This window comes from Sturnus vulgaris, chromosome 9 (assembly GCF_052056855.1).
Source record: "Sturnus vulgaris isolate bStuVul1 chromosome 9, bStuVul1.hap1, whole genome shotgun sequence".
NCBI classification, from domain to species: domain Eukaryota; kingdom Metazoa; phylum Chordata; class Aves; order Passeriformes; family Sturnidae; genus Sturnus; species Sturnus vulgaris.
The window spans coordinates 1,362,061-1,385,978 of NC_142251.1; the positions used below are offsets into that span (position 1 = coordinate 1,362,061).

General features: G+C 51.0%; 1 protein-coding gene across 3 annotated transcripts in view; it reads right to left on the minus strand.

Annotated features, from left to right (window-relative positions):
* Nucleotides 1-2,122: 2,122 nt before the first annotated feature.
* Nucleotides 2,123-23,918, minus strand: part of PDE4B (phosphodiesterase 4B) — a 172,813-nt gene continuing 151,017 nt past the window's right edge. For all 3 annotated transcript variants that reach the window (XM_088169610.1, XM_088169611.1, XM_088169612.1), the window contains 9 exons: nt 15,090-15,183; nt 11,596-11,774; nt 11,139-11,237; nt 10,023-10,187; nt 9,668-9,767; nt 8,812-8,966; nt 8,584-8,706; nt 6,816-6,998; nt 2,123-4,182 (listed from right to left, as the gene is read on the minus strand). In XM_088169610.1, coding sequence (XP_088025736.1) covers nt 3,817-4,182; nt 6,816-6,998; nt 8,584-8,706; nt 8,812-8,966; nt 9,668-9,767; nt 10,023-10,187; nt 11,139-11,237; nt 11,596-11,774; nt 15,090-15,183 — 1,464 coding nt within the window. In that variant the 3' untranslated portion in view covers nt 2,123-3,816. The remainder of the gene's footprint in view (nt 4,183-6,815; nt 6,999-8,583; nt 8,707-8,811; nt 8,967-9,667; nt 9,768-10,022; nt 10,188-11,138; nt 11,238-11,595; nt 11,775-15,089; nt 15,184-23,918) is intronic.

Consider the following 23,918-nt stretch of genomic DNA (forward strand, 5'->3'; position numbering starts at 1 on the left):
GGGCGAGCAGCAGCCACCAGCCCCGCTCCGGAGGGACAAGGCAGCAGCACATCCCTGCTCCATCTGCCCAAGGAATCCCGTGAGAGGGATCCGTGCCAATCCTGGCAGCTCTGGATGTGGGGACAGGGAAGCAGAGCCACGGGGAATCCTCATCCCCCGAGGAACGGAGGGCACTGAGCCAGAGAATCACCTGAACCGGGATTTCCACCCTAAAACCAGGGAAAACAGAAGGGTCCGGGCTGGTTTTGCGGCGCAGAAGCCACTGGAACATTTTCCCGGCTGCTGCTGCGGGGAGGGAGCAGGGAAAGGCGGCTCTTGCCAGCTCCAGAGCTGCCTGAGATCCCGAGGAGCTGGCAGAACTGGGTCAGGGAAGGGATGGGAATGAAGAGAGCGAGGGCTGGAGAGAGGAGAGGGGGCAAGGACAGAGCACCCACCCGGGCACCCACCCTGGCACCCACCCGGGCACCCACCCGGGCACCCTGACCCACCGTGGGTGCTTCAGCAGCAGCCCCAGGGCTTTCCCCTCCCAGAATGTTTTTCCAGCCGAGTGACCCCTCCCCATCCCCGCACATCCCTCAGGGACGTGGAAAGGATGAGTTGGGGGGAAGGGGGATGGTTTAAATTAAAAGGGGAGAGATTTAGATGGGATATTGGGAAGGAATTGTTCCCTGGGAGGGTGGGCAGGCCCTGGCACAGGGTGCCCAGAGAATTGGCTGCCCCTGGATCCCTGGCAGTGTCCCAGGCCAGGTTTGGAGCACCCTGGGATGGTGGGAGGTGTCCCTGCCATGGCAGAGGGTTCCTTCCAACCCAAACCAATTCCAGGATTCTGTTAATCCACTGGGAAAGACAAATCACTCCTGGCCCTTCAGGGAGTTTCTACCAAGGAATTTTCATCGGGGAGTTTCAGAGGTTCAAACCCCTTTCAGGTGCTGGGAAAATCCCCCATGGTTGGCTGAAGTCCCTTCTTTAGGGACAGGAGGGGTGGGACAGGGACAGGAGGGGTGGGACAGGGACAGGAGGGGTGGCCTGGCAGTGGCTGCTCCGTGGAGCGCTGGGTGGGAACGGAGCCACGGCCGGAGATCCACGCGTGTCCTCCTGCGGCTGCACCTCGGAGCCAGAGAATCCAGGGAAAAACTGTGGAGCTCCAACAGGGGACACTGCTGGTGTCACCCCTCAGGGGACACTGCCACCCCTCAGGGGACCCTGCCCCGCTCTGCCGCAGCTCCTGCCCTGGCACAGGATGTTTTTTACTGGAAAGTCGCTTGTTTTGGGTCAGGCAGGGACATAAAAGCTGCCGTGCGCGGCCACCGCTTCCTGTCTGCGCTCGCCTTCCTGTCGCCTCCGCTGCCACCGCAGGAAGGACGAGGTCCCCGGGCGACCCACGGATGGTGGCCGGGCCACCGGGAACGCTGCTCTGCCCCTGCTCCTGCTGGGACCACGGGAATGGGCAATGGGGTGGCCACGGGAGGGTCTGGGGTGGCCATGGGAGGTTTTGGTTTTCAGACATTGCAGGTTCTGGGTTTTGGCTACAGGAGGTTCTGGGTTTAGGACACTGGAGGTTCTGGGTTTAGGACATTGGAGGGTTTCTGGATTTAGGACACTGGAGGTTCTGGATTTAGGACACTGGAGGTTCTGGGTTTCAGCCACAGGGGGGTTTTTGCATTTTGGCCACAGAAATGTTCTGAGTTTTGGCTGTGAGAGGGTTCTGGGATTGAGCCATGGGAGGTTCTGGGTTTAGGACACTGGAGGTTCTGGGATTAGGATAAGAAAGGGTTCTGCATTTCAGACACTGGAGTTTCTGGATTTAGGACATTGGAGGTTCTGGGTTTAGGACACTGGAGGATTTGGGGCTTTGGCTCCAGGAAGGTTCTGGATTTCAGCTGTGAGAGGTCTTGGACTTTGGTTGTGGGAGGTTTTGGATTTTGGCCAAAGAAGGTTCTGGATTTCAGCCATCAGAGGGGTTTGTGTTTTGGCCACATCAGGGTTCTGGGTTTTGGCCCCAGGAGGGTTTTGGGACAGGGCCATGGGAGGGTTCTAGGTTTGGAGGTGCCATTCCTGTGCCCCGAGCAGTGGTGACAGCCCACGCTGTCCTGCTGACAAAAGCTCCCAGAAGAGCCTCAAGGCTGGGTCATGCTTTCATTTATTCACTTCATATAAAAATCTCTTAAGAATGCGTCTGAACACAATATAGAATACTATAACATACATAGTGTGAACCTTTGGGGAACAATAAAATAACCACCTGGAACAATGCAGTGTTCAACAGACAAACAAACCCATTGATCATGCACAACTGTGCTATTGTCATGAACTAATTAGTCACGAGTTGGACCAAAAAGCTTGAAACATATTTTACAAACTGAGATTGACACCGCTCACGATGCCGGACAAGCTTTGTCAGAGGAAGTTTCACAGCACAATTATTACATCAGTTCACTTTTTTTTTTTTTTTTTTCCTTTTTTTCTTTTTTGTCATAGAAATTCACATTGGGTTGTTCAGAAATTGGAACATTGTGACATTGAAAAGCCGGCCCGGGCGTGGGGAGCTCTTTGTTCGGTTCCCCCTCTCTGCAAATTCCTGGCAAATTCCCAAATTTGCTGCCCTGGGATGCGCTGTCCCCTCCCCATGGGCGGCTGCCACCCGAATGCCCTTCCTGGGTTGTGTCTGTCTCTTCAGCTATGTTCAGGTTTCTGGGACTTTATGCAATACAAAAGGTTACAAGAAAAAAAGGCAACTCTTATTCCGAGTTTTCTACCCCATTAACATCGCCGCCGACAGGCGATGCTAATTCATATAAATTAATAACTTACAAAACATTACAGTATGTACAGTAGGTAATAAATACACTGTTATAAACAGTAATGGAGGTGGTAGAGCTCGAGGCAGTGCAGCAGGAGGAGGAGGATGGTGGAGCTAAACCTAGGGAACGTGGACGAGAGGCCAGAGAAACACAAATATCCGAGCGTGCAAATTCCAGGGAGCTGCCGAGGGGGAAGGCGTGCCACACGCTGCCTTGCCACGCTTAACTCAGGGATGGGCTGAGCTGTGCCAGGGGGGAAAAAAATAAAATAAAATAAACCCAAAAAACTGCCCTCTGTCCTGCTCACCACAAACCCAAACCCCAGGGAGGAAAAGAGAAATCTCGCCGTTGCCAGCGAGGGAAGGGTGCACGGCGGCACCGAGGGGTCACCGGGGGGATTAAGAACACACTGAAGGTGCAGCAATGCAAAGCAGAGGGTTTCCCCTCCTCTTTAGTCTGTCAAAGTGATTAACTGCAATAAAGTGACAGGTATTGCCCATGGAAAAAAAAGGAAGACTGCTTCTGGTAACAGGAAGAATCCAAAAAGTAGCCGTCAATTCCGAATCGCCTTGTGTCGCTTTTGAACTACCAAGCTCCGTGTGTTGGATTAAGAGACTCTTGAAAAGACATGAAAGTGTTTACAAAGAAGGCACACAGGTCTGCAGACAGGTGGACAGGTTGGATATGAGTTATTGATCAGTAGTTTCTATCAGTCTAACTGGTATAAACTCCAAAACTAACAGTATAAAATCTCTCAGTTGTGTGTCAGCGCCGCCTCGGGCCCGACCCAAGCCAGCTCCGGGACCTCTCGGCTGACGAGGCTCAAACCACAACGCAAATCACCCGTGCATTTCCTGAGCAATCGTTCCCTACCCCATCCTGACCCTGACTCCAATCTCGGGCAGCTGGAGGATGTGTCAGCCCCGAGGCAGAGCCCCAGCCCCGCTGCAGAGGCTGTCGGAGACCGCTGCAAGCTCTGCAAGTGTTTAAAAGCCACTCCCGCGGGGTTGGGCCATTATGTGTCCACAGGGGATGTGTCTTCTGTCACAATCTCGATGGTGGCCTCCCTCTGGGGCTCCTCGAGCCCTGGCTGGGCCGTGCAGAGTGTCTCTGTATTGCTGAAGTAGCCGAGGCTCTCGCCGTCCTTCTCGGGGCCGTCCGAATCCTCCTCCTCCAGCGTCAGTTCAAACTGGAACTTCTCCATCAGCCCCTGGCAGTCCTGGCCCCGCTCCTCCAGGGGAGGGGATGGGCTCTGAGGTATCATGCTCTGGTACCAGTTCCTGTTGTCCTCCAGAGTGTCCAGGATGTCCTGGGCGTCGGGCTGCACCAGGTCAGCCCACGTCTCCCACAGCGGGTGCACGATGTAGTCAATGAATCCCACCTGGAAAACAGAAGGACACACACACTGAGGGCAAGGCAAGCACCAGGGAAAAGGTCAGGTCTGAAGAAGTTCGTGTTTTATTCATTTTACAAGCAAAACACCGAGAGTGAGTCCCCAAACCAGCACAGCCTAGAGCAGACACAATTATCTGACACCCGAACTGCAGCCACACACAGAGCTGGGCTGGGCTGGAGTCTCCTCCAAAACCAAACCTTGGGTGACGTTTCACTAAAAGCAGGAGCCAGCAGGAAATTCAGGGGACAGAGCCCTGGGCTGATCCCCTGAAAGGAACAGGGGGGATTCTGCTCCTCTGCCCCTCTCAGGTGAGGCCCCACCTGCAGAGCTGCCCCAGCCCTGGGGAACAGCAGCAGGAGGAGCTGGAGCTGCTGGAGAGATTCCAGAGGAATCCATGGAGCTGCTGCAGGGCTGGAGCCCCTCTGGAGCCAGGCTGGGAGAGCTGGGGGTGCTCACCTGGAGAGGAGAAGGATCCAGGGAGAGCTCAGAGCCCCTGGCAGGGCCTGAAGGGGCTCCAGGAGAGCTGGGGAGGGACTGGGGACAAGGCAGGCAGGGACAGCACACAGGGAATAGCAGATGGATATTGGGCAGGAATTGCTCCCTGGGAGGGTGCAGGAGCCCTGGAATAGAATTCCCAGATTTGCTGTGGCTGTCCCTGGATCCCAAGGCCGGGCTGGATGGGTTTTGAGCACTCTGGGATATTGGAAGGTGTCCCTGCCATGAGCTGGAACTCTCTCAGCACTGGGGGAGTCTGCTCCTCTCAGACACAATTCCCTGGAGACAAGGCTGGAGCATTTATGGCTTTATCCCAGGGTTCCCACACAACTGACAGCTGGGAACACCCCAGAGCTCCCAAGGGGAGCAGCCTTTATGTGCTGAAGTTCAAACTTTGGGTTTCCTTTCCTTTTCCTTTTCCTTTCCTTTCCTTTCCACTTTTGGGTGCAGCTTGCACCAATTCCAAACCATTCCACCACCCCACACTCCCAACATTCCCATTTTCCTCTTTCCCCCTGCCAAAAGCAGAGATTCCCTTGGGAAGAGCAGAGCCAGCTCATGCTGGGAATGCTGCCTGGCCCCCGTGAGTGACGTTCCAGGGGTGGAAAGAGTGAGGGATGTGCTGCTCCATCAGCTCTGACTCAGGGAGGAACCACGTCCAGGAAGGGCCATAAAGGGCATTGGAATTCTCCTGTCTTGGCAGAGCCTGTCCCCAACTCCAGGGCTTTGTGTGGAGCAGGGAAATGGCTCTCCCAGGAGCCAGGCTCAACGTGCAGATGTTTGCTTTGGAAAACACTCCCGGCTCCCTCAGACACAACAGGATGTCAATAGGAGATGAAAATCCAATTGGAAATGGGCAGGGAGGCAGCTCCAGCAAAAAGGTGGTGAAAAGTGGGGGGGAAAAAAATGAGTTTGGGATGGTTGGAAGTCAAAATTACTCCACGGGTAAAAATCAGCACTCGTTAATCATTGTTTCTTTAAAATCATTGTTCTTTTAAAATCATTGTTCCTTTAAAACCATCCCAAATCATGGAATAACTGGCCACACGGCTCAGCACTGATCCTAAAAAAATGAGAGGGCATTTCAAGCTTTGAAATATTTGCATATTGTTTGCCAATCCACTCCTTGTTTCCCTCCAGCACGGACACACCGCTTCCCTTTCTCCTTTGCCATTCCACGATGGACATTTTGTGCAATTCCTGTGTTTTCTGCACAGCAAAAATGCCATTTTGAAGCCTCTGGGAAGAGCAGATGTGAAGCAAAGGATGAATTGGAGCTCACATGTGGAGCACATGGGCAAGGCTGGCTGCAGGATTCATCTCTTGTGAGGTTAAGAAATCCGACAGATTTTTCCAACGAAATCACCACGCGGTTGAGTGAATAATTTTGAAAGCACTTGGCTGAGCCCAAGAGGACATTTGGAAATAATTATCATCAATTTTGTTACTTATTCAAGCTGAAAAACCTCAGTGATGACTTGCTGGAGTCATTCAAAAACAACAACCAAGACAGTGTTACATAAAGGCTGGAATCTGTTTGGACAAACATAAATTCCTGGTTTCATTCCAGACTATCCAGGCGAAATTTTATGGCCTGTGCTACACAGGTCAGAACAAAATCTGACCTTGAAACCATTTTATGAATCAGAACTAGGGATGAGCCAGCTCATCCCTCCCCAAAAAAAGAGGCAAATCCAGCTCCTTTTAAGTTTTGCAGGGACATAAATGAATATTTTTGGGATTCACCCTGCACAGGGCAGCTCCAAAAGCCTCAGATTCAACTGGACACGAGCACTGCAGGATTGTCCTGGATAAGGAGGGACATCCAAATCCTGCAGGACCCTCAGGTGGATCCCAGCTGGGAGAAGCTCCCAGTCCAGCAGATCAGTGGGGGTGGGCAGAGCAGAAATGCCCTTTCCAAAAGGACTCAGCTCCCTCTGGAAACACGAGCAGGGAATGAGGAAATGCCCAGGGGGATGGAGAGGAGCTGGAAGAGCCTCTCGAGCCTGTGAGAGCCCCAGGCAGAGCTGGATGTCAGGGTGGATCAGAACTGCCAGCTCTCCTGCAAGACCAGCTGAATTTTCTTTGAAATGCCAAAACTGCAGCCAATCCCAACCAATTACCTGGGATTTTTCCACGGAGGCCGTGTGTTTGTCACACATGGGGCTGATTTCCATGCCCCTCTCCCTCTCCTTGTCTCCCTGCTGGAAGAATTCCTCCATGATCCTGTCTGTCCACTGCCGGTACAGCTCCAGGGACTTGGTGGGGTTGCTCAGGTCTGCACAGTGCACCATGTTCCGGAGAACCTGCAATGACATCCACCACGAAACTCAGAGAGTCAGAGGGGAAAAGAGCAGCAGGAGGAGCTGGATCTGCACAACATTGCACCAAAAGATTCTCTGGTTATGAAACGAGCCATAAAAATATCAGGAATATTGCACTGGGGCACGTTAAAGATGTGGAGCTGCTGGAGAGACTCCAGAGGAATCCATGGAGCTGCTGCAGGGCTGGAGCCCCTCTGGAGCCAGGCTGGGAGAGCTGGGGGTGCTCACCTGGAGAGGAGAAGGATCCAGGGAGAGCTCAGAGCCCCTGGCAGGGCCTGAAGGGGCTCCAGGAGAGCTGGGGAGGGACTGGGGACAAGGCAGGGAGGGACAGCACACAGGGAATGGCTGTGAGCTGAAAAAGTGGAGATTTGGGTGGGATATTGGGCAGGAATTCCTGGGTGGGAGAGTGGGGAATGGAATGGGAATGGAATGGGAATGGAATGGGAATGGAATGGGAATGGAATAGAATAGATTGGAATAGAATGGAATAGAATGGAATAGAATGGAATAGAATAGAATAGAATAGAATAGAATAGAATAGAATAGAATAGAATAGAATAGAATAGAATAGAATAGAATAGAATAGAATAGAATAGAATAGAATAGAATAGAATAGAATAGAATAGAATAGAATTCCCAGATTTGCTGTGGCTGCCCCTGGATCCCTGGAAGTGTCCAAGGCCAGGCTGGACATTGGGGCTTGGAGCAGCCTGGGACAGTGGGAGGTGTTTGGAGTGGGATGAAATGAATTTAAAGCCACTCCCAACCCAAACCAGTGTGGAATTCTGTGATTCCATCTCCATGGATGAGCTCAGCTGCCCCAGCCCCAAAGCCAGATGTGCTCTCTGGGGCTCACACAACCTGGTGCAGCTGTGGAAGTGTCCATGACATCACACAGGCTTGTTTGGGAATCCAGCTGCTTCCCACCATTCAAAATCCACTTCCATGCTCTCAGGGAAAAAGGTGAAACGTTCCCACTCTATGGAATGAGTAATATCCCTTCCACAAAACAGGCCTGAATCAGTGGCCACAAGGATTTAGACAGCACCAGATTGTTTGGAATAAAAATTTCAGGAGTTTCCCCAGGAGTCTGATCTTAGGGAGTTGGTCATCAAAGTGGAGAGCAGAGCAGGATGTATCTTGTCCTGCTCACTGCACAACCCCGTTCCAGCATTTCCTGGTCAATTCTGTCAATCAAGGAATTAAATTATTGAGGGAACAGAGTGTACAGCAGCAATTCCAGCTCACTCTGAGTTGCTTTAGAGATGAAGATTTCATTTCCCAATGAAATTCTTGTAATGTTGTAACAGGAGAAACAAATGGGAGAAAGCAGAGAGGAAATTTAGGAGCCTCACAAAGTGCCACGTTTGCAGCTCCAAGTGTTTAAAAAAACTGGTTCTGGTCACCTAAAAAACATGGGACCACCTCGTGCTTCTTTTTAGTGCAGAAAAAAAAAGACTGCTGAGAATTCAGCTTCTCTATGTGAGTAGTTCCAAGGTAAAAACAGAAGTGTGGCTTCTTCATCCTGACCAGAACACCCCAAATCCAGGGAATTTGGCTGCCTCACCTGTATTCTGTCCGTGTAATTGTCCAGAAGGAGAACTCCTGAGCTGGTCACCTTCTTGGTTTCCACCATAGTCTTCAGATCAGCCAACAGACTCATGTGCTTGGACATATCAGTGGCCAACACCTTTCCAGAAGAGGGGAAAAAAAAAAACCAAAACCAGGATTTCAGGAGGGGAAGCCCCAAAAAACATCAATTTTGGTTCAGAGGAGGAGGAGGGAGGGGCCATACCATGTCAATCACCATCTTCCTGAGGGTCTGGCGCTGCTTCTTGGTCAGGTTCTGGAAGATGTCACAGTGCTCCTCCTGGAGCAGCTTGAAGCCCACGGCCAGGTGATGATTCTCCAGCACGGACTCGTCGTTGTACATCAGGGCCAGCTCAGAATCTGGGGAAGGAACACCCAGTTTGGGAAATGTGGGATTTCCAACAGCCAGCAGGAGTTTGTTCTGGCCACTGAAATGTTTTAATAGGGGAAGGTTTCCTTTCCCCATCCCTGGAAGGGTTCAGGGCCAGGCTGGATGGGGTTTGGAGCAGTCTGGTCTGGGGAAAAGTGTCCCTGCCCATGGGATGCTGGATGGTTTTAGGATTCTGGGATTCTTTCTAGCTCCATGAGTGGCAGCCCCAGCACTCAACCAGCCTTTGCTCAGTCCTAGTGACAAAATAATGCTCAGTTATAAATCACTGGCAACAGAATCCTGCAAAAACCCTTCCCAAAACACAACAATCTCCATATTTTGGATTTCAGATGCATGCTCAGCCTGTGACAGAACACAACACAAAGCCCAGTATTTGGCTTTCTGGTTGTCAATAGCAATTAGGATTATTTATTTTATCTTAATGGTAAATTCTGCACTCAGGGCTGGCAGAATTATTATGTGTTAGCAGGTAACAAATATTGACTTTACAAATCGTGCTACAATGATTCCCTTTGTCAGGGATTGCATTTTATTTGCTGCAAGATTCCAAAATGCCTCCCTCCTTTACTGCACCGTGTTTTGAGAGGACAGCACAGCCTGCAAGCTGTCATTTGTGATATGTAAAAAGCATTTCTGGGTGAAACCCGGAGAGATTGAGAACCAAACTCACTTGTGTTGATCAGGAATTGATTGGAGACCCCGGGGTGATCCACATCATGGATTGCAGCTGCGAAAATGGCAGCGAGGATTTCCAGATCCGTGAACACAGCCTAGGATGGAGCAACAGGAACCTGTCAGAGGGGTTTTACCTCTCAGCAGCTGGGGAAGTTGGGTGAGGGGAACAAATTGTGCTTTTTTTTAATTGGTTTTCTGCCACAAGGGATCACTGCCTCAGGGAGAAAGGTGAGGGCGAAGCAGAGAGTCCACTCTGAGCTTTCCTAACCCAACCCCGGAGCGAAGCCAGAGCTCGGAGGAGCCCCCAGTGCCCACCCCAAGCTCAAAGCCAAGCCTAGCAGGGCACTCACATCCAGGGCAGGGGTGGAGAGCAGCACATGGGTGGACTGGGCCACGTCAGCAGCGTGCAGGCTGTTGTGGTAGGCCACGTCTGAGTGGTAGTGATCCTCCAGGGTCATCATGTACGTCACGAACGTGTCCGACGAGATCTTGAAGGTTTTCAGCAGATCCCGCTCCTGAGGGGGCAGAGCACAAACACCCAGCTGAGAGCCAGGCCAGGCTGGGGCAGCCAGAGAGGAATTAGACATGGGGGCTTAGGGTCCAGCACAGGATGTGTCCAGCACAGTCTGGATTCTGTCCCCAGCTGTTCACCCAGCTGTGGCAGTGATCCTGATCCCTGTGGGGATCTCTGCTGTTCATGTTCCAGCTGTTCACCCAGCTGTGGCAGTGATCCTGATCTCTGTGGGGATCTCTGCTGTTCATGTTCCAGCTGTTCACCCAGCTGTGGCAGTGATCCTGATCTCTGTGGGGATCTCTGCTGTTCATGTTCCAGCTGTTCACCCAGCTGTTGCAGGGTTCTTTATCTTGCCCACAGCCCATCCTCCCTCCAGGAGATCTCTCCTGTTCATGGCCATGCAGTCCCAGGGCAGGGCTGATCAAATTCCATCATCCCATTGGGAGATGCTCCAGCCAGGGCAGGAGCCGAGCGTTTCCTACCCAGATCAAAGGGGAGATTTGGAACAGCAGAGCAGCCTTTTCCCACTGCATCCCAGAGGAAAACCAGAGCCTTGCACATCATCCCTGCAGCTTTGGAGGAAAACTGCACCTTGTGCAGGAGCCCTGCTCCAGCAGAACCACATCTGTCACTGCAGGAGGATGCAGCCACCATGGGATGGGACTGCACCAACCCTGACTGACAAAGGGACAGAGTTGGATTCTGACTCTGTCCCTATTTTTGTTGTTTTGTATTACTGTATTTTTATTTTTAGTAAAGAACTGTTATTCCTATTCCCATTTCTTTGCCTGAGAGCCCCTTCATTTCAAAATCACAATAATTTGGAGAGAGAAAGGTTTACATTCTCCATTTTAAAAAGTCTCCTTTCTTAGCAGACACCTGTCTTTCAAACCAAGACAGGTGGAAATGGGGCTGGGAGCAGCAGGGAATTCTGAATTCCAGGAATACTCACCTGGAATATGGCGTACATAATGCAGGTGAGCGGCCGGTTGTGGGAATACCTGGCCACGTTGAAGATGTTCAGGCCCCATTTATTGAGGTCTTCCAGTTCCTTTGGGACAGCACAAAGACAGAAAGGTTTGAATGGTTTTCCAGGCAATTCCCAGAAGTTCACACAAATATGCAAATGTAATGGTTACTGTAATTATGTAAGTGCTGAATGTGAGATTAATGAACACAGAGTAACTGTGAAGGGCTGGTTTTGTGTTTCATAATTGCTCCCCTCAGCCTTCATCACCTTTTTTTTATTTTAGACCTATTTTCACATATTTTTAAATGCAAAATATGCTAAGGCTACCATTAATTACAGCATTTCTAATGGCCACATCATTTCAGGGGTGCTAATTCCTAGGGGGAACAATCCATTCCCAGCTTCCAGATTCCCCCAGAGGAGCAGGAATCTCTCCTACCTTGGCCAGGTGATCTTCCTTCTCTGTCTTCACCCCAAACCGTGAGATGCTGGTGTTGTTTAAGCTCGAGCTGTGCATTAATTTCTTCACCCCGCTGATCTGTGTCATGAGCTGCTGTTTTTTCTTCTTCTCCCTGTCCTTCTGGGTGGGAGAAGGAATCTCCACATCGTTCTGCTTGTCTGCAACACAGCAGGGGGAAATGAGTCAGCACATCCCCCAAAACCAGTCCTGGAGCTGCTGCCTCTGCTCCTCACTTCAATCCCAGGGGATCTTCTCGTTTTGGGATCCAAAAAATCAAATAAAGAATTAAAAAAAACCAAGTTACAAAAGCTCTGGTTGCTCTCCTGCAGCCCCTGTGTGGTTTGGGGACACTGGACACGTCCAGGAATGTGTCTCTGTGCATGGATGGGGCATTTGGGGACATGGATTTGTGCTGGGAATGGTTGGACCCTGTGACCTCCAACCTAAATGATTCTGTGATTTTCCATGCCTGGAAGGTTCTCCTTTAGGGATAAATCCCAGTTAATTTTATTCCCTATGTCAAGAAAATAAAAGATTTTATTTTTTTTCCCTGAATAAAGTAAAACCACATCCATTTTCCCTATTTTCACTTTTTAGGGTCAATACCCCCTGCTCTTAAAACCAGTAACAAATGGGTGTCACTGATTTATTAAAGATTTTTCCTTCACAAATAAGTATGGAATAACATCCAAAGCACAGGCCAAATTCCCATTGCCACTCTCAGGGATAATCAGAGTTTTAGTGCACATGAAGAGGGCCCAAACTGGGCTCTGGAGATGTGTTTAGTAAATAAATCAAAATTAAACCCAGGTGTCATTCACTGCCCTACAGCTGATCGATTCAAGCACAGATCCAGTGGCTCATTACTTCCATCCAAACCATTTTTTTCATGGATTTTACCACAACCTGTGCACACCTTGAGGACCTCCAGAGGCTTCCAGGCTTTACTTTAGCCTGGGTTTAATGAACCCCCTGTGATGCAATTAGGACAGGATCATTACCCACAGCAGAGCCTGCCTGACATCACTGCCTGTCCCCTGGATTTTGCTGCACCACTGAAGGATTTCCTCTCCATCATCTCCTCAGCAGTGACTAAGGCAGCATCAAATGGCCACTGTGGAGCAGAAATCCCTCATTTGTTGCATCAGTGTCCCCAGGGGGTGGCAGCCCTCGGGAAGAGCAGGATTGTCCCTGTGCCGTGCCCTGGAACCACTGCTGGACATCTCTGACCTTCCCACGCTGGGGATGCAGGGCTGGACCCTCCTGGAGCCTTCCCAGCTCGTTTCAGCACGGAATTACAGGATAAATTGGGATGGGAGGGAGCTTAAAAATCATCTGGCTGCATGGGTGCCTTGCAGTGTCCCAGGGGTGCTGGGCACTCTGTGCCAGGTGCCCTTCACAGCCAGGAATTCTTTCCCAATGTCCCATCCATCCCTGCCCTCGGGCAGTGGGAAGCCACTCCCTGTGTCCTGTCCCTCCTTGTCCTGATGAAATCAAAAGGCTGAATGAAATCACATGATCTGGGTTTAATATCTCTGAATTATCCCCAACTCTGGAGATAAATGAGTGTTCTACCCACATATTTCTTTTTGTTTGTTTGCTCAACCTCCTCACTTTGCAGACTCCTGTTATTTTGGGCGTTCATTTAATTTAATTACATTTTAGGAAGGAAAAAACCAATTCATAAAACCCGTAGCAGCACGACTTCCTGAAACAACTGGTGATCATTTTAAAAGCTTCTTCCCTAATTCCTTTTTTTTTTTTTTTTTTTTTAAGATGAGCAATCAGGCTGCAACCTGACCCAGTCTGGAGAGCCTGCTCCCCTCAGCAGTGCCAGGCCCCGAGTGGCATCACAGGGGGATGGACAGAGCATTGTCCAGCCCTGCCAGGGGAATGGAGCTGCCTGAGCAGGGGGAAAAGCAGGAATTCACACATGGAGCTGCTGGAGAAATTCCAGAGGAATCCATGGAGCTGCTGCAGGGCTGGAGCCCCTCTGGAGCCAGGCTGGGAGAGCTGGGGGTGCTCACCTGGAGAGGAGAAGGATCCAGGGAGAGCTCAGAGCCCCTGGCAGGGCCTGAAGGGGCTCCAGGAGAGCTGGGGAGGGACTGGGGACAAGGCAGGGAGGGACAGCACACAGGGAATGGCTGTGAGCTGGAAGAAGATGGATTTAGATGGGATATTGGAGAGGAATTGTTCATTGGGAGGGTGGTGAGACCCTGGAATAGAATTCCCAGATTTGCTGTGGCTGTCCCTGGATCCCTGGCAGTGCCCAAGGGCAGGTTGGGACACCTTGGGACAGTGGGAGGTGTCCCAGCCAGAGCAGGGGTGGCACTGGGTGATCCTTATGGTCCCTCCCAACCCAAACCAGTGTGGAATTCCAGGAATAAAACAACCCCAGCAGCACCAGCAGCTCATCAGCCCCTGCTGGCACTCAGGCTCTGTTAACCTGAGTGTTTGTGGGGTTTATTTTTGGTGGCCACATTGGCAATTCCTGCTCCACACCCACGTGGCTGCTGGGAAAAGCTGAGCAGCATCCAAATCCCTGGAATTGCCCCTTTGTGCATCCTCATCTAATCCCATTCCCTGTTTGGATTCTTGCTCTGGATTCAGCTGAGCAGTAAAATCAATGCATTCCCACAAAGCAGCTCCAAACTTCCATGGATTATTAATGCTGTGGAGTGTCCTAAATGCAGGCAGCAGCTCCAGTTGCAGCTGGATATTGGGATCACTTTAAAATCCTTAATGGGAATAATTGTGTGTCACACAGGGAACGCATTCCAGGCTGTTCCAACCTCAGGGCATGAATCCCCAGCACCCACAGCCTTTGGACATATTGGATTTGTTGGATTCAAGGATGTCTAGAAATATGAGGCTCCTCATTTGAGATGCAAATGGTCACAAATCCTGAAGCTGCTTCCTGAGAAAATCCCGTTTCTCCTACCAAACGTGGGCACAGAGGATTCATTCATGTGGAGCTGCGAGCTCCTACAGAATGAATGAAATGCAAAATATTCTCCTTTTTTTTTTTTTAATTAATTTTTTTTTCTGACTCCTGCTGCAAAATGAGCAGATTCCCACAAAGTAACGAATAAAACGTTGGGGATTATTTAGTCTGAGCCTCATCTCCGAAGGGAAGGAGCAGCTGAACCTGAGGCAGTGCTTGCAGCTGCCTCGGTGTCACTTTGTCCTTTCCATAAGGTCACCACAAAAACCCAGCATTGCATAACGCAGCCTCACGGAATCCATCCCAGAAACATCCCATGGAACCCTCCCAGCAACATCCCAGAGCTGGGGAAGAAGGAATTCCTCTGTGGATTCACTCACCCAAAAACAATTCTCCCCTTGCCCGCAGCCATTTGAAAGTAAAAACCCCAAGAGGGAAACTGTGAATGGGGGCGATCAGGCTGTCCTTAACCCTTCCCTAAACCCAAAAAAAAACCCCAAAAAACCCCAATTCGGGCTGGATTCCTTACCCAGGAAAGTGTTGGAAATGTACTCGGACACTTGGTTGCCAGAACGGCTCATCTCGGACAGGTGGGTGAGCTCCCGGTTCAGCATCCTCTTAAACTGCACGGGGGGGAGAGCACAGGAAAATGGCATTTTTTAATGGAATTATTTTTATGGAATCCTGTCCCAAATCCACACAGCCTCAGCACGGGAGGTTCCCCCCCCAGCACGCAGAATTCCTGGGATATTTGGGATGGAGTCGGTGACAGATGGTTTCATTTCCATCCTGCTCGGCATCACCATGACTGGGTATTTTCTTTACAGCCCACGGAATTAATTTCCTCTAAGGATGCTCATTAATTGTTACAAACGAGGAGAGAACGTTTCGGATAAATCCCTCTGAAAGCTCAGATTTTTATCTCAGGTTGAGATTCCCCATCCCTAAACCTTCTTTTGTTCCGGGTGCTCTAAATTTGCTCCGTTTTGTATTAAACAAACAGACAAGAGGAGAAATATGCCCTGAACCTGAAGATCACACAGCAAAATGTGGGATTCAGGCATTATTCCATTAGATATCCATGCTGTGATCCTGCTGATTTTATAATCCAGCATTTTCATTGCTGAATCATTTTATCCTGCAACACCGAATTCCCCCCACCCCCCCAAAAATGACATCCATGGGCTCTGCATGCACACTACACACATGATTAGCTAAAACACACAGAAATCCGCATTTTTAAAGCATCTTTTCCTCACAAAGGCTTTCTCCGAGCAACACGGCACCCCCCAAAAAATAAATAAATAAAAGAGAAAAAAAAAAAAAAAACCCCAGCCATTAATAATTCGGTAATTAATAGTCCTTCAGGAATTAAACCCACCTTAATGTAACCCCAAGACACCGATAACAAATAGTTGGCTTCAGGCATTTTGAAAATCTCCTGGCAAGCCAGCACAAATCCTCCCGGAGAAATCGCCGCTCCGATAGCAGAGGAACCTTTCCCAATCCCACCCCCCCAAAAAAAAAATCAGCGTTCATCCGAGGCAGAGATCCCGCAAAACCCGGCAGCAGCAGCTGCTAATCCCAGCCTAAGCCAAGCCTGGCAGCGCATCCTCGCCGAGGCTTCCCGTGGGTGGATGCGGGAGCGAGGGATGAGATCCGGGAAGGCACAAAAGGATGGGAATTGATCCGCACCGACCCAGCTGCGTGCCTGGAAGCGCTGGGGAATTCGGGAATTTTTTAGGATCGTGCTGCTCGCTCAGTTCCTATAAAGGGGGTCCCCACTCCGTAGGAGCCCGGCTTAAACTGAGCCGAGCCAGGGAAATGATGTTGGTTTTGCCAGCTCTGCTAACACAGCCATGTTTTATGGGAAAATTAAAATGGAGGAAGCTCCGGGAATATTTAAATAAGGGAAAAAGCAGGCAGCAGCCTCCTCTCCGTTCCTGCCTTGCTTTAATCCTATTCCTTACAGAGACTTTCAGAATATTCCCAGCTGGATTTTTAAAAGCGTTTTTCACATTTTCACTGCGATCAGGTTTTTCCTCCTCTGTGGTAAAGGGCAAAATGCAGCAACGCGGCAAAAACGTCCCTTTACAAAGGGAAATACCCTTCAGATAAGAGGTGTAAGAAATAATCACCTTAAATCTGCAACTGCAATTCATCAGCTCGGACATTCATTGTTAAAAGGACGCATCTGTAACGTCCCTGCCCGAGGCAGGGGGGTGGAACAGAGAGCAGCTTTAGGGTCATTCCCAACCCCAACCATTCTGTGTGATTCACAATCCAAATTTCAATATTTAATCACTTGTGCAGTTTTTGTTCCAAGCAATCCCTTTACGAGGGAGCTGGAGCTGTCCTTGACACGGAATCCAAAGAAAATCCCTTTGTGCCGGGATCGCTGGGATGAGCGGCCCTCCCGCTGCTCAGGACGTCCTTGGTGGCTGTGCCAGAGGCCAGGATTCCCAAAATAAAAAAGGGCCATCTTTGCTGTGAAATCCTTTCCCTGTCTCCAGCTGCTTTCCCAGCTCCCAGCCCCTCCTGGGATGATGGCACGAGGCTGCCCCGCGTGCTGGGGGACACGTGAGGAGCGGGCACAGCCCAAAATCCTGATCCCGAAATCCTGCACCCGAAATCCTGGATCCCGAAATCCTGGATCCCCAAATCCTGATCCCGAAATCCTGGATCCCCAAATCCTGGATCCCCAAATCCTGTACCCGAAATCCTGGATCCCGAAATCCTGGATCCCGAAATCCTGATCCCGAAATCCTGGATCCCCAAATCCTGAATCCCGAAATCCTGGATCCCGAAATCCTGATCCCCAAACACTGATCCTAAAATCCTGAAATCCTGTTCCCAAAATCCTCCTCCCAAAATCCTGCCCCCTGTTGCCAAAATCCTTCTCTCAAATCCTGCCCCTGAAATCCTGATCCCAAATTCCTGCTCCCAAAATCCTGCTTCCCACTCTCAAATCCCGCCCCTGAAATCCTGATCCCAAAATCCTGCTTCCCGCTCTCAAATCCTGCTCCCTGCTCCCAAAATCCTGAAATCCTGCCCCTGAAATCCTGCTCCCGAAATCCTGCTGCCCTCTGCCCCTGCCAGCCCAGGCTGGGCAAGGCTCGGCTCCAGAGCATCCAGCTGGGATCCCAGCTCAGCCTTTGGCCGCCTGCAGCCCGGGAGGTTGGCACTCACCTTCTCCTGTCCTTACATCCCCCATGAGCAGAGGTGGCAGCTGGTGGCACCTCCCTTTCACCCCTGCAGCCCAAAGGTGGGCTGTGACCTGCTGGGACAGTGCCACTTCCCGAAACTGGGAATCCTGGAATGGCCTGGCTTGGAAAGAACCCTAAACCCCATCCCATTCCAAACCCTTCCATGGCAGGGACACCTCCCACTGTCCCAGGCTGCTCCAGCCTGGCCTTGGGCACTGCCAGGGATCCAGGGGCAGCCACAGCAAATCTGGGAATTCTATTCCAGGGCCTGTCCACCCTCCCAGCCAGGAATTCCTTCCCAATATCCCATCCAATCCTATCTCACATTGCAGGGAAGTCAAGCAGCTTAAATCCTGTCTCACGGGATACAGGAAGGATTGGGATGGGAAGGTTGGGGTACAGGAAGGATTGGGATGTGAAGGTTGGCATCCCATGGGATACAGGAAGGGTTGGGATGTGAAGGTTGGCATTCCATGGGATATGGACAGGACTGGGATGTGAAGTTTGGGATACAGGAAGGGTTGGGATGTGAAGGGTGGCATCCCATGGGATACAGGAAGGATTGGGATGTGAAGGTTGGGATACAGAAAGGATTGGGATGGGAAGGTTGGGATACAGAAAGGATTGGGATGGGAAGGTTGGGATACAGAAAGGGCTGGGATGTGAAGTTTGGGATACAGGAAGGATTGGGATGTGAAGGATTCTGGCTGCCCAGGAACACATCCCACAGAGCTGGGCCGTGCATTCTGTCCCACCGGGTCTCCTGCCAACCACGAGGGACAAAAATCCCTTTGGAACCCGCCAAGGAAAAGCCTTGGAGCAGAAGCAGGAGGGGAGGGGAGCCCTGGCCCCGTCTCCCCTCGCAGTGACGTCTTTGCAGCAGCCAGCACTCGGGAGCCCTCCCCCAGCCTGGCAGCCAAGCATGTGCTGCAGCATTTCCCTGCCTGCATCCAGGCCTTTATCCCAGGAAAAACGCAGATGGATCCCACCAACCGCTTCTCATCAGCCCGGGGTTTCCTTACAATGGCCCCTTTCAGATCAACGGGCCGGACAAACAGCTGATAAAAATGTTTTTACCTCACAAGTGGCCTCACAAAGCACAAAGGGCGGCCACTGCCTTTCCAAAGAGGCACGGAGCAATTAAGTGGCCACCACAAGGTCACCCGAGGCATCTGCAGCCCAGAAAAATCCTCGGGGTTCTCCCATTCCATCTGGAAGCAGGAATCTGCCCCCCACAGCCTTAATCTCCCTCATTTTTTTCCAGCCCTTTAATCAGCAGCCTTTTATAAACACAGGCAGCAGAATCCTTTTAGCACTGCTAAAAGGACTGCGAGCCTCAAACCCAGCTGAGCTTCCCGGAGCTGCGGGAATTCCCAAAGGATTTGCAAAGTTTGTTGGGATTTGTCATCCCAAGGATGCTGGCACCAACCAAAGCAACATTTACTTTATCACACACCTCCCCCCTTTCAGAAACACCGAGGCATCCCGGATGTTGCACAGCTCGTGGCGGGTTTTTGGGATTATTATTTTTTTTTTTTCCTTGATGTCAGGATGCTCTGGAGCGGCGCTGCTTCCCGGGAATTGCTGGGCAGGGAGGGAGCAGGCTGCTGCCTCCTCTGCAGGGATGTCATGTGCAAACACACCCCCCCGTAGCAATCCCGACCTTAAATCCATGCGACAGCGACGGGAGGGGGGAAAACAAACAGATTGCAGGGAGCGAGGAGAAAATTCCAACTGGAGCAAACCCAGGGATTGGCGCTTCGGAGAGCGCCGCCTGCAATTACGGTAACGCCCGCCAGCCACGCGGGCAATTACGGTAATGCCCATTTGCGGCCCGTGCTGTTATTTTCATTAATTTTCGTCATTAATAATCATCCCCGTGCCTTTTCCAAAGAAAATCAGCACTGATAAGCTCGCTAAGAGATGGGAATTAGGGGTGTAGGGATGAGGAGGGGATGCTGAGCCAAACTCTGGGGGGGTTTCCCTTAAAAAGGAGAAAATCAGGAAATGGGCTCAGCGCTCCCTTCCCTGCACCCCAAATTGTGAGCACAGCAATGAACACCTTTAACTGACGGGAAAGTGCAGATGACACCAATAAGATGAAGCTCAGGTGTCATTTTCCATCTCCAAAGGCACATCCAGCATTCCCAGTGAGTCTGGAATCATCTGGGGCCGTGTGTGAGGAACAGCCCCGGGATCCTGTGGAGCTTCCCCGTTGTGCCTGCTCTGGAACAACTGCAGAATTCTGCACCAAATGAAGTCTCCCAGCACGGAATTATTCCCTGATTACCAGCAGTAACAGTGACTCTATTCCAGTCACCCTCTGCTCCAGGGAATCACAGCTCCTTCCCAGATGTGTGTGCAGGTTGGAATTTCCTTCATTACCAGTGGGAAAGTTCTCTCCCAGCTCCCCTCCTGCTGCCCACACCAAACCCTGGCTGCTCGGGGCTTCTCCCCACCTCGATTCCTTTGCTGAGCTCTGGTTCCAGACATGGAAATCCTCGGTGAGGAGCCCTGGGAGGGTGGAGAGGTTGGCACCAAGGGCATGGCAGCTCTGTCACCCCATCCTAACCAAATGTGCTTCGTTTTTATGCAGAGGAAGAAAATCTGACTTAATTTATGATTAGATTTGACAGATTTAGGAGCCTAACCATGTTGGGGGGTGCAGGGTGACCTTACCACAACCTTCCAGGGCCTGAAGGAGAGCTGGAGAGGGATTGGGGACAAGGGATAGAGGGACAGGACACAGGGAATGGATTCCCAGAGGGCAGGGATGGATGGGATATTGGGAAAGAATTCCTGGCTGTGAGGGTGGGGAGAGGCTGGGATGGAATTCCCAGAGCAGCTGTGGCTGCTCCTGGATCCCTGGAAGTGCTCAAGGCCAGGCTGGACATTGGGGCTGGGAGCAGTTTGGCATGTGGGATGAGATGGGCTTTAAGATCCCTCCCAACCCAAACCACCCTGGGATTCCATGACACGACCCCAATGAAAATTGGGAAAACCTCCCTGATGACTTAGTGTGGAAATTCCCACTTTCCTGGCTCTTTATGGGAAGAACAACTCTGTTCCTCTGCTGAGGAGGGCCAGGAGGAGGCACCCCCAGCCCTCAGCCTCTCCAGCCTCCCACTGACCCTGGGATGGATCCTGCTCTTATTCCCATTCCCTCTGGAGTTTGGAGAGGTGTTCCTGGCACACCAGAGGCAGGAGCAGGGATCTGATACTGCAGCTGCTGGAAATCCTTTGGAGTCCATTTAGCCCAGCTGGGGTTCCCTGAGGCCAGGAGCCCTTATGCAAAGAGGGAGCTTAAAACCAGCCCGAATCATCCCTTAAAATCGGCCCGAAAGATCCCTTAAAACCAGGCCAAATCATCCCTTAAAACCAGCCCGAATCATCCCTTAAAACCGGCCTGAATCATCCCCTAAAACTGGCCCGAGCCATCCCTTAAAACCAGCCCGAATCATCCCCTAAAACTGGCCCGAGCCATCCCTTAAAACCGGCCCGAGACACCCCTTAAAACCAGCCTGAGCCATCGTTAAAACCAGCCCGAATGATCCCTTAAGACCAGCCCAAATCATCCCCTAAAACCAGCCCAAATCATCCCTTAAAACCAGGCCAAATCATCCCTTAAAACCAGTCCCAATCGTCCCCTAAAACCAGCCCGAGCTGGAGATAAAAGAGCAGCTCGGGAGGCTCCGCTCAGAGGGATCTTAGGCCGAGCTTTGCTGCAGAAATCTCAGTTTATAAACCCTGATCCCGACCCACCCTCGTGAGGCAAAGCTCCCATCCCGGCTCTCCCCGAAATGCCCAGAACAGGAGGATTTGTGGGACGAGGGTTGAGGGTTACTTTCGCTGAGGCAGCCGCGCTGAATCCTCCTCGCTTAATTACCCGGGTAATTAGCGCAGGTCCAGAGGCACAATTAAACTTTGGTGGGACTGCATGGAGCAGTTTTTTTAGGGGTTTTTTTTTGGGGATTTGCGGGATGCTGGCGGCTCTGGGAGTTGGGAAGAGCCGCCCCTCACCTGCCCGAATCCCGTCGGGAATGATTTATACACAGGAGGGAAATTACTCTCTGCTCCAGGTTTAAAAAAAAAAATAAATAAATGGGATTAATGCCACCCCACTGAAGGAATATTTGTTATACCCAACCCTCTCTTCCTGACATCTCATTCCTGTGCTGTACCGAACCAAACTCCTGGATTTTGGAATTGTGGAGCAATTTCTTAGAAAGTCTGGAAGTCAAGGGTTAAAATTCCTGGATTTGGAGCAGCAGTAACCCCGCTTATCTGTGTTTTCCTGCTGTTACATCACTTACAGAAAGGACCGTGGCAAACAAATTTGCTTCTGTCCTTGCTACTTCATAATTCCCATCGATTTTTCCTTCCGAGGAACTCCATGGAGAATCATGGGAGGTGCATTTAGTTCTCAAATAATAAAAAAAAACCCCACGAGCCTGTTTCACACTAAACAGCACTAAAGGAGAAAGTTTTCAGCCATATTTCAGTGCCTAGGGAAAAATGGAATGCTTGCAGTCAACTATCAGTCATTAAAAAAAAATCAAATTTCTTCTGCAGCTCTTTCTAGTTCTTATTTCCTAAAACAATATCGCGTTTAATGCGCTAGAAACTCTTTTTAATGAGATACAAAATACTATTTGTTTTTTGGGTTTTTTTTGTTTTCCCTTCAGCTGATTTTGGAAACCCAAAAGTAAACACAGGCTTATGAAATCTCCAATTTCACATCAAAGCAGCCTTGATTTATAGAGATGTTCAAAGGAAAACTTTAAAGGAGCAACATCATGACCAACTTGTTGGCCTGATGTTATTAGAATAATTTAGAAATCCACAATGTAAATGTTGATAAATAAATAGCAGGTTGCCATAAATCAGCATGTGGCTGCTCATGAAAGCAAGAACATCTATCTGATGTAGACAGAACAATATTCAGATTTTTTTTTCCCTCCTCCTCCCCCCCGCCCCGTGAAGTTTAGCATTTCTGAGAGCAGCAGAACCTCCCTTGGGTGGGACGGGATTTACGCAACACGGGGCTTTAAAAAAGTGATGAATTGGAGGCTGGAGCTGAGTGTTCGCAGCACTGGGGCATTTCCAGCTCATTTCCAGCCAAATGAGACTCGAAATATGCAAATTGCTCCGAATGCCGGAAAGGAAAAACTCCCTGCAGGAGCCTGCCCGAGGAAAGCGCCGGGGATTTGTGCAGCTCCTCAGCCATTCGGGATTGCTCCATTCCCGAGAATCCCGCCTGTTACTCAGCGCTCGGGGAGGAAAATCCCCCTCGGCGGCCGCGGGGAAGGGCTCAGGTCATGGAGAAAGCGCTTCCCTGAAAATCCGTGTGTCAGCTTGGGCAAGGAGCGCCCGGCATGGGGCTGGCACCGGCACAATTCCCCGAGAGCCCCGCGGGGCCGGATCGGCTCCTGGAGCCGCTGGGTGCGACCCTGGGGTGTCCAACACCACCGACCATGGATCCCAGTCCTGGGGTGTCCAACACCACCGACCATGGATCCCAGTCCTGGGGTGTCCAACACCACTGACCATGGATCCCAGTCCTGGGGTGTCCAACACCACTGACCATGGATCCCCATCCCTGGATCCCAATCCTTGGATCCCAGTCCTGGGGTGTCCAACACCACCGACCATGGATCCCAACCCTTTGATCCCAATCCTGGGGTGTCCAACACCACCGACCATGGATCCCAATTCTGGGGTGTCCAACACCACTGACCATGGATCCCCATCCCTGGATCCCAATCCTTGGATCCCAGTCCTGGAGTGTCCAACACCACTGACCATGGATCCCAACCCTTTGATCCCAATCCTGGGGTGTCCAACACCACTGACCATGGATCCCAATCCTTGGATCCCAATCCCAGTCTCCAACACCACTGCCCAACCCTTGGGCTGGGTTTCCATTTGTCAGGATTGATGTGAGATCCCAGGAGTGGCTGAGTTCAAGGTTTCAGAGAAGCCCACACTGGTTTGGGTTGGAAGTGACTCTGAAAATCTCCTTCCACCCCTTCCAGCATCCCAGGCTGCTCCAAGCCCTGTCCAGCCTGGCCCTGGACAGTTTTCCTGGCTGTGTGATGGGACAAAGGACACATTGTTGGTGTCCTTGGGTGGAAAAACCCCAGCAGGGAGGT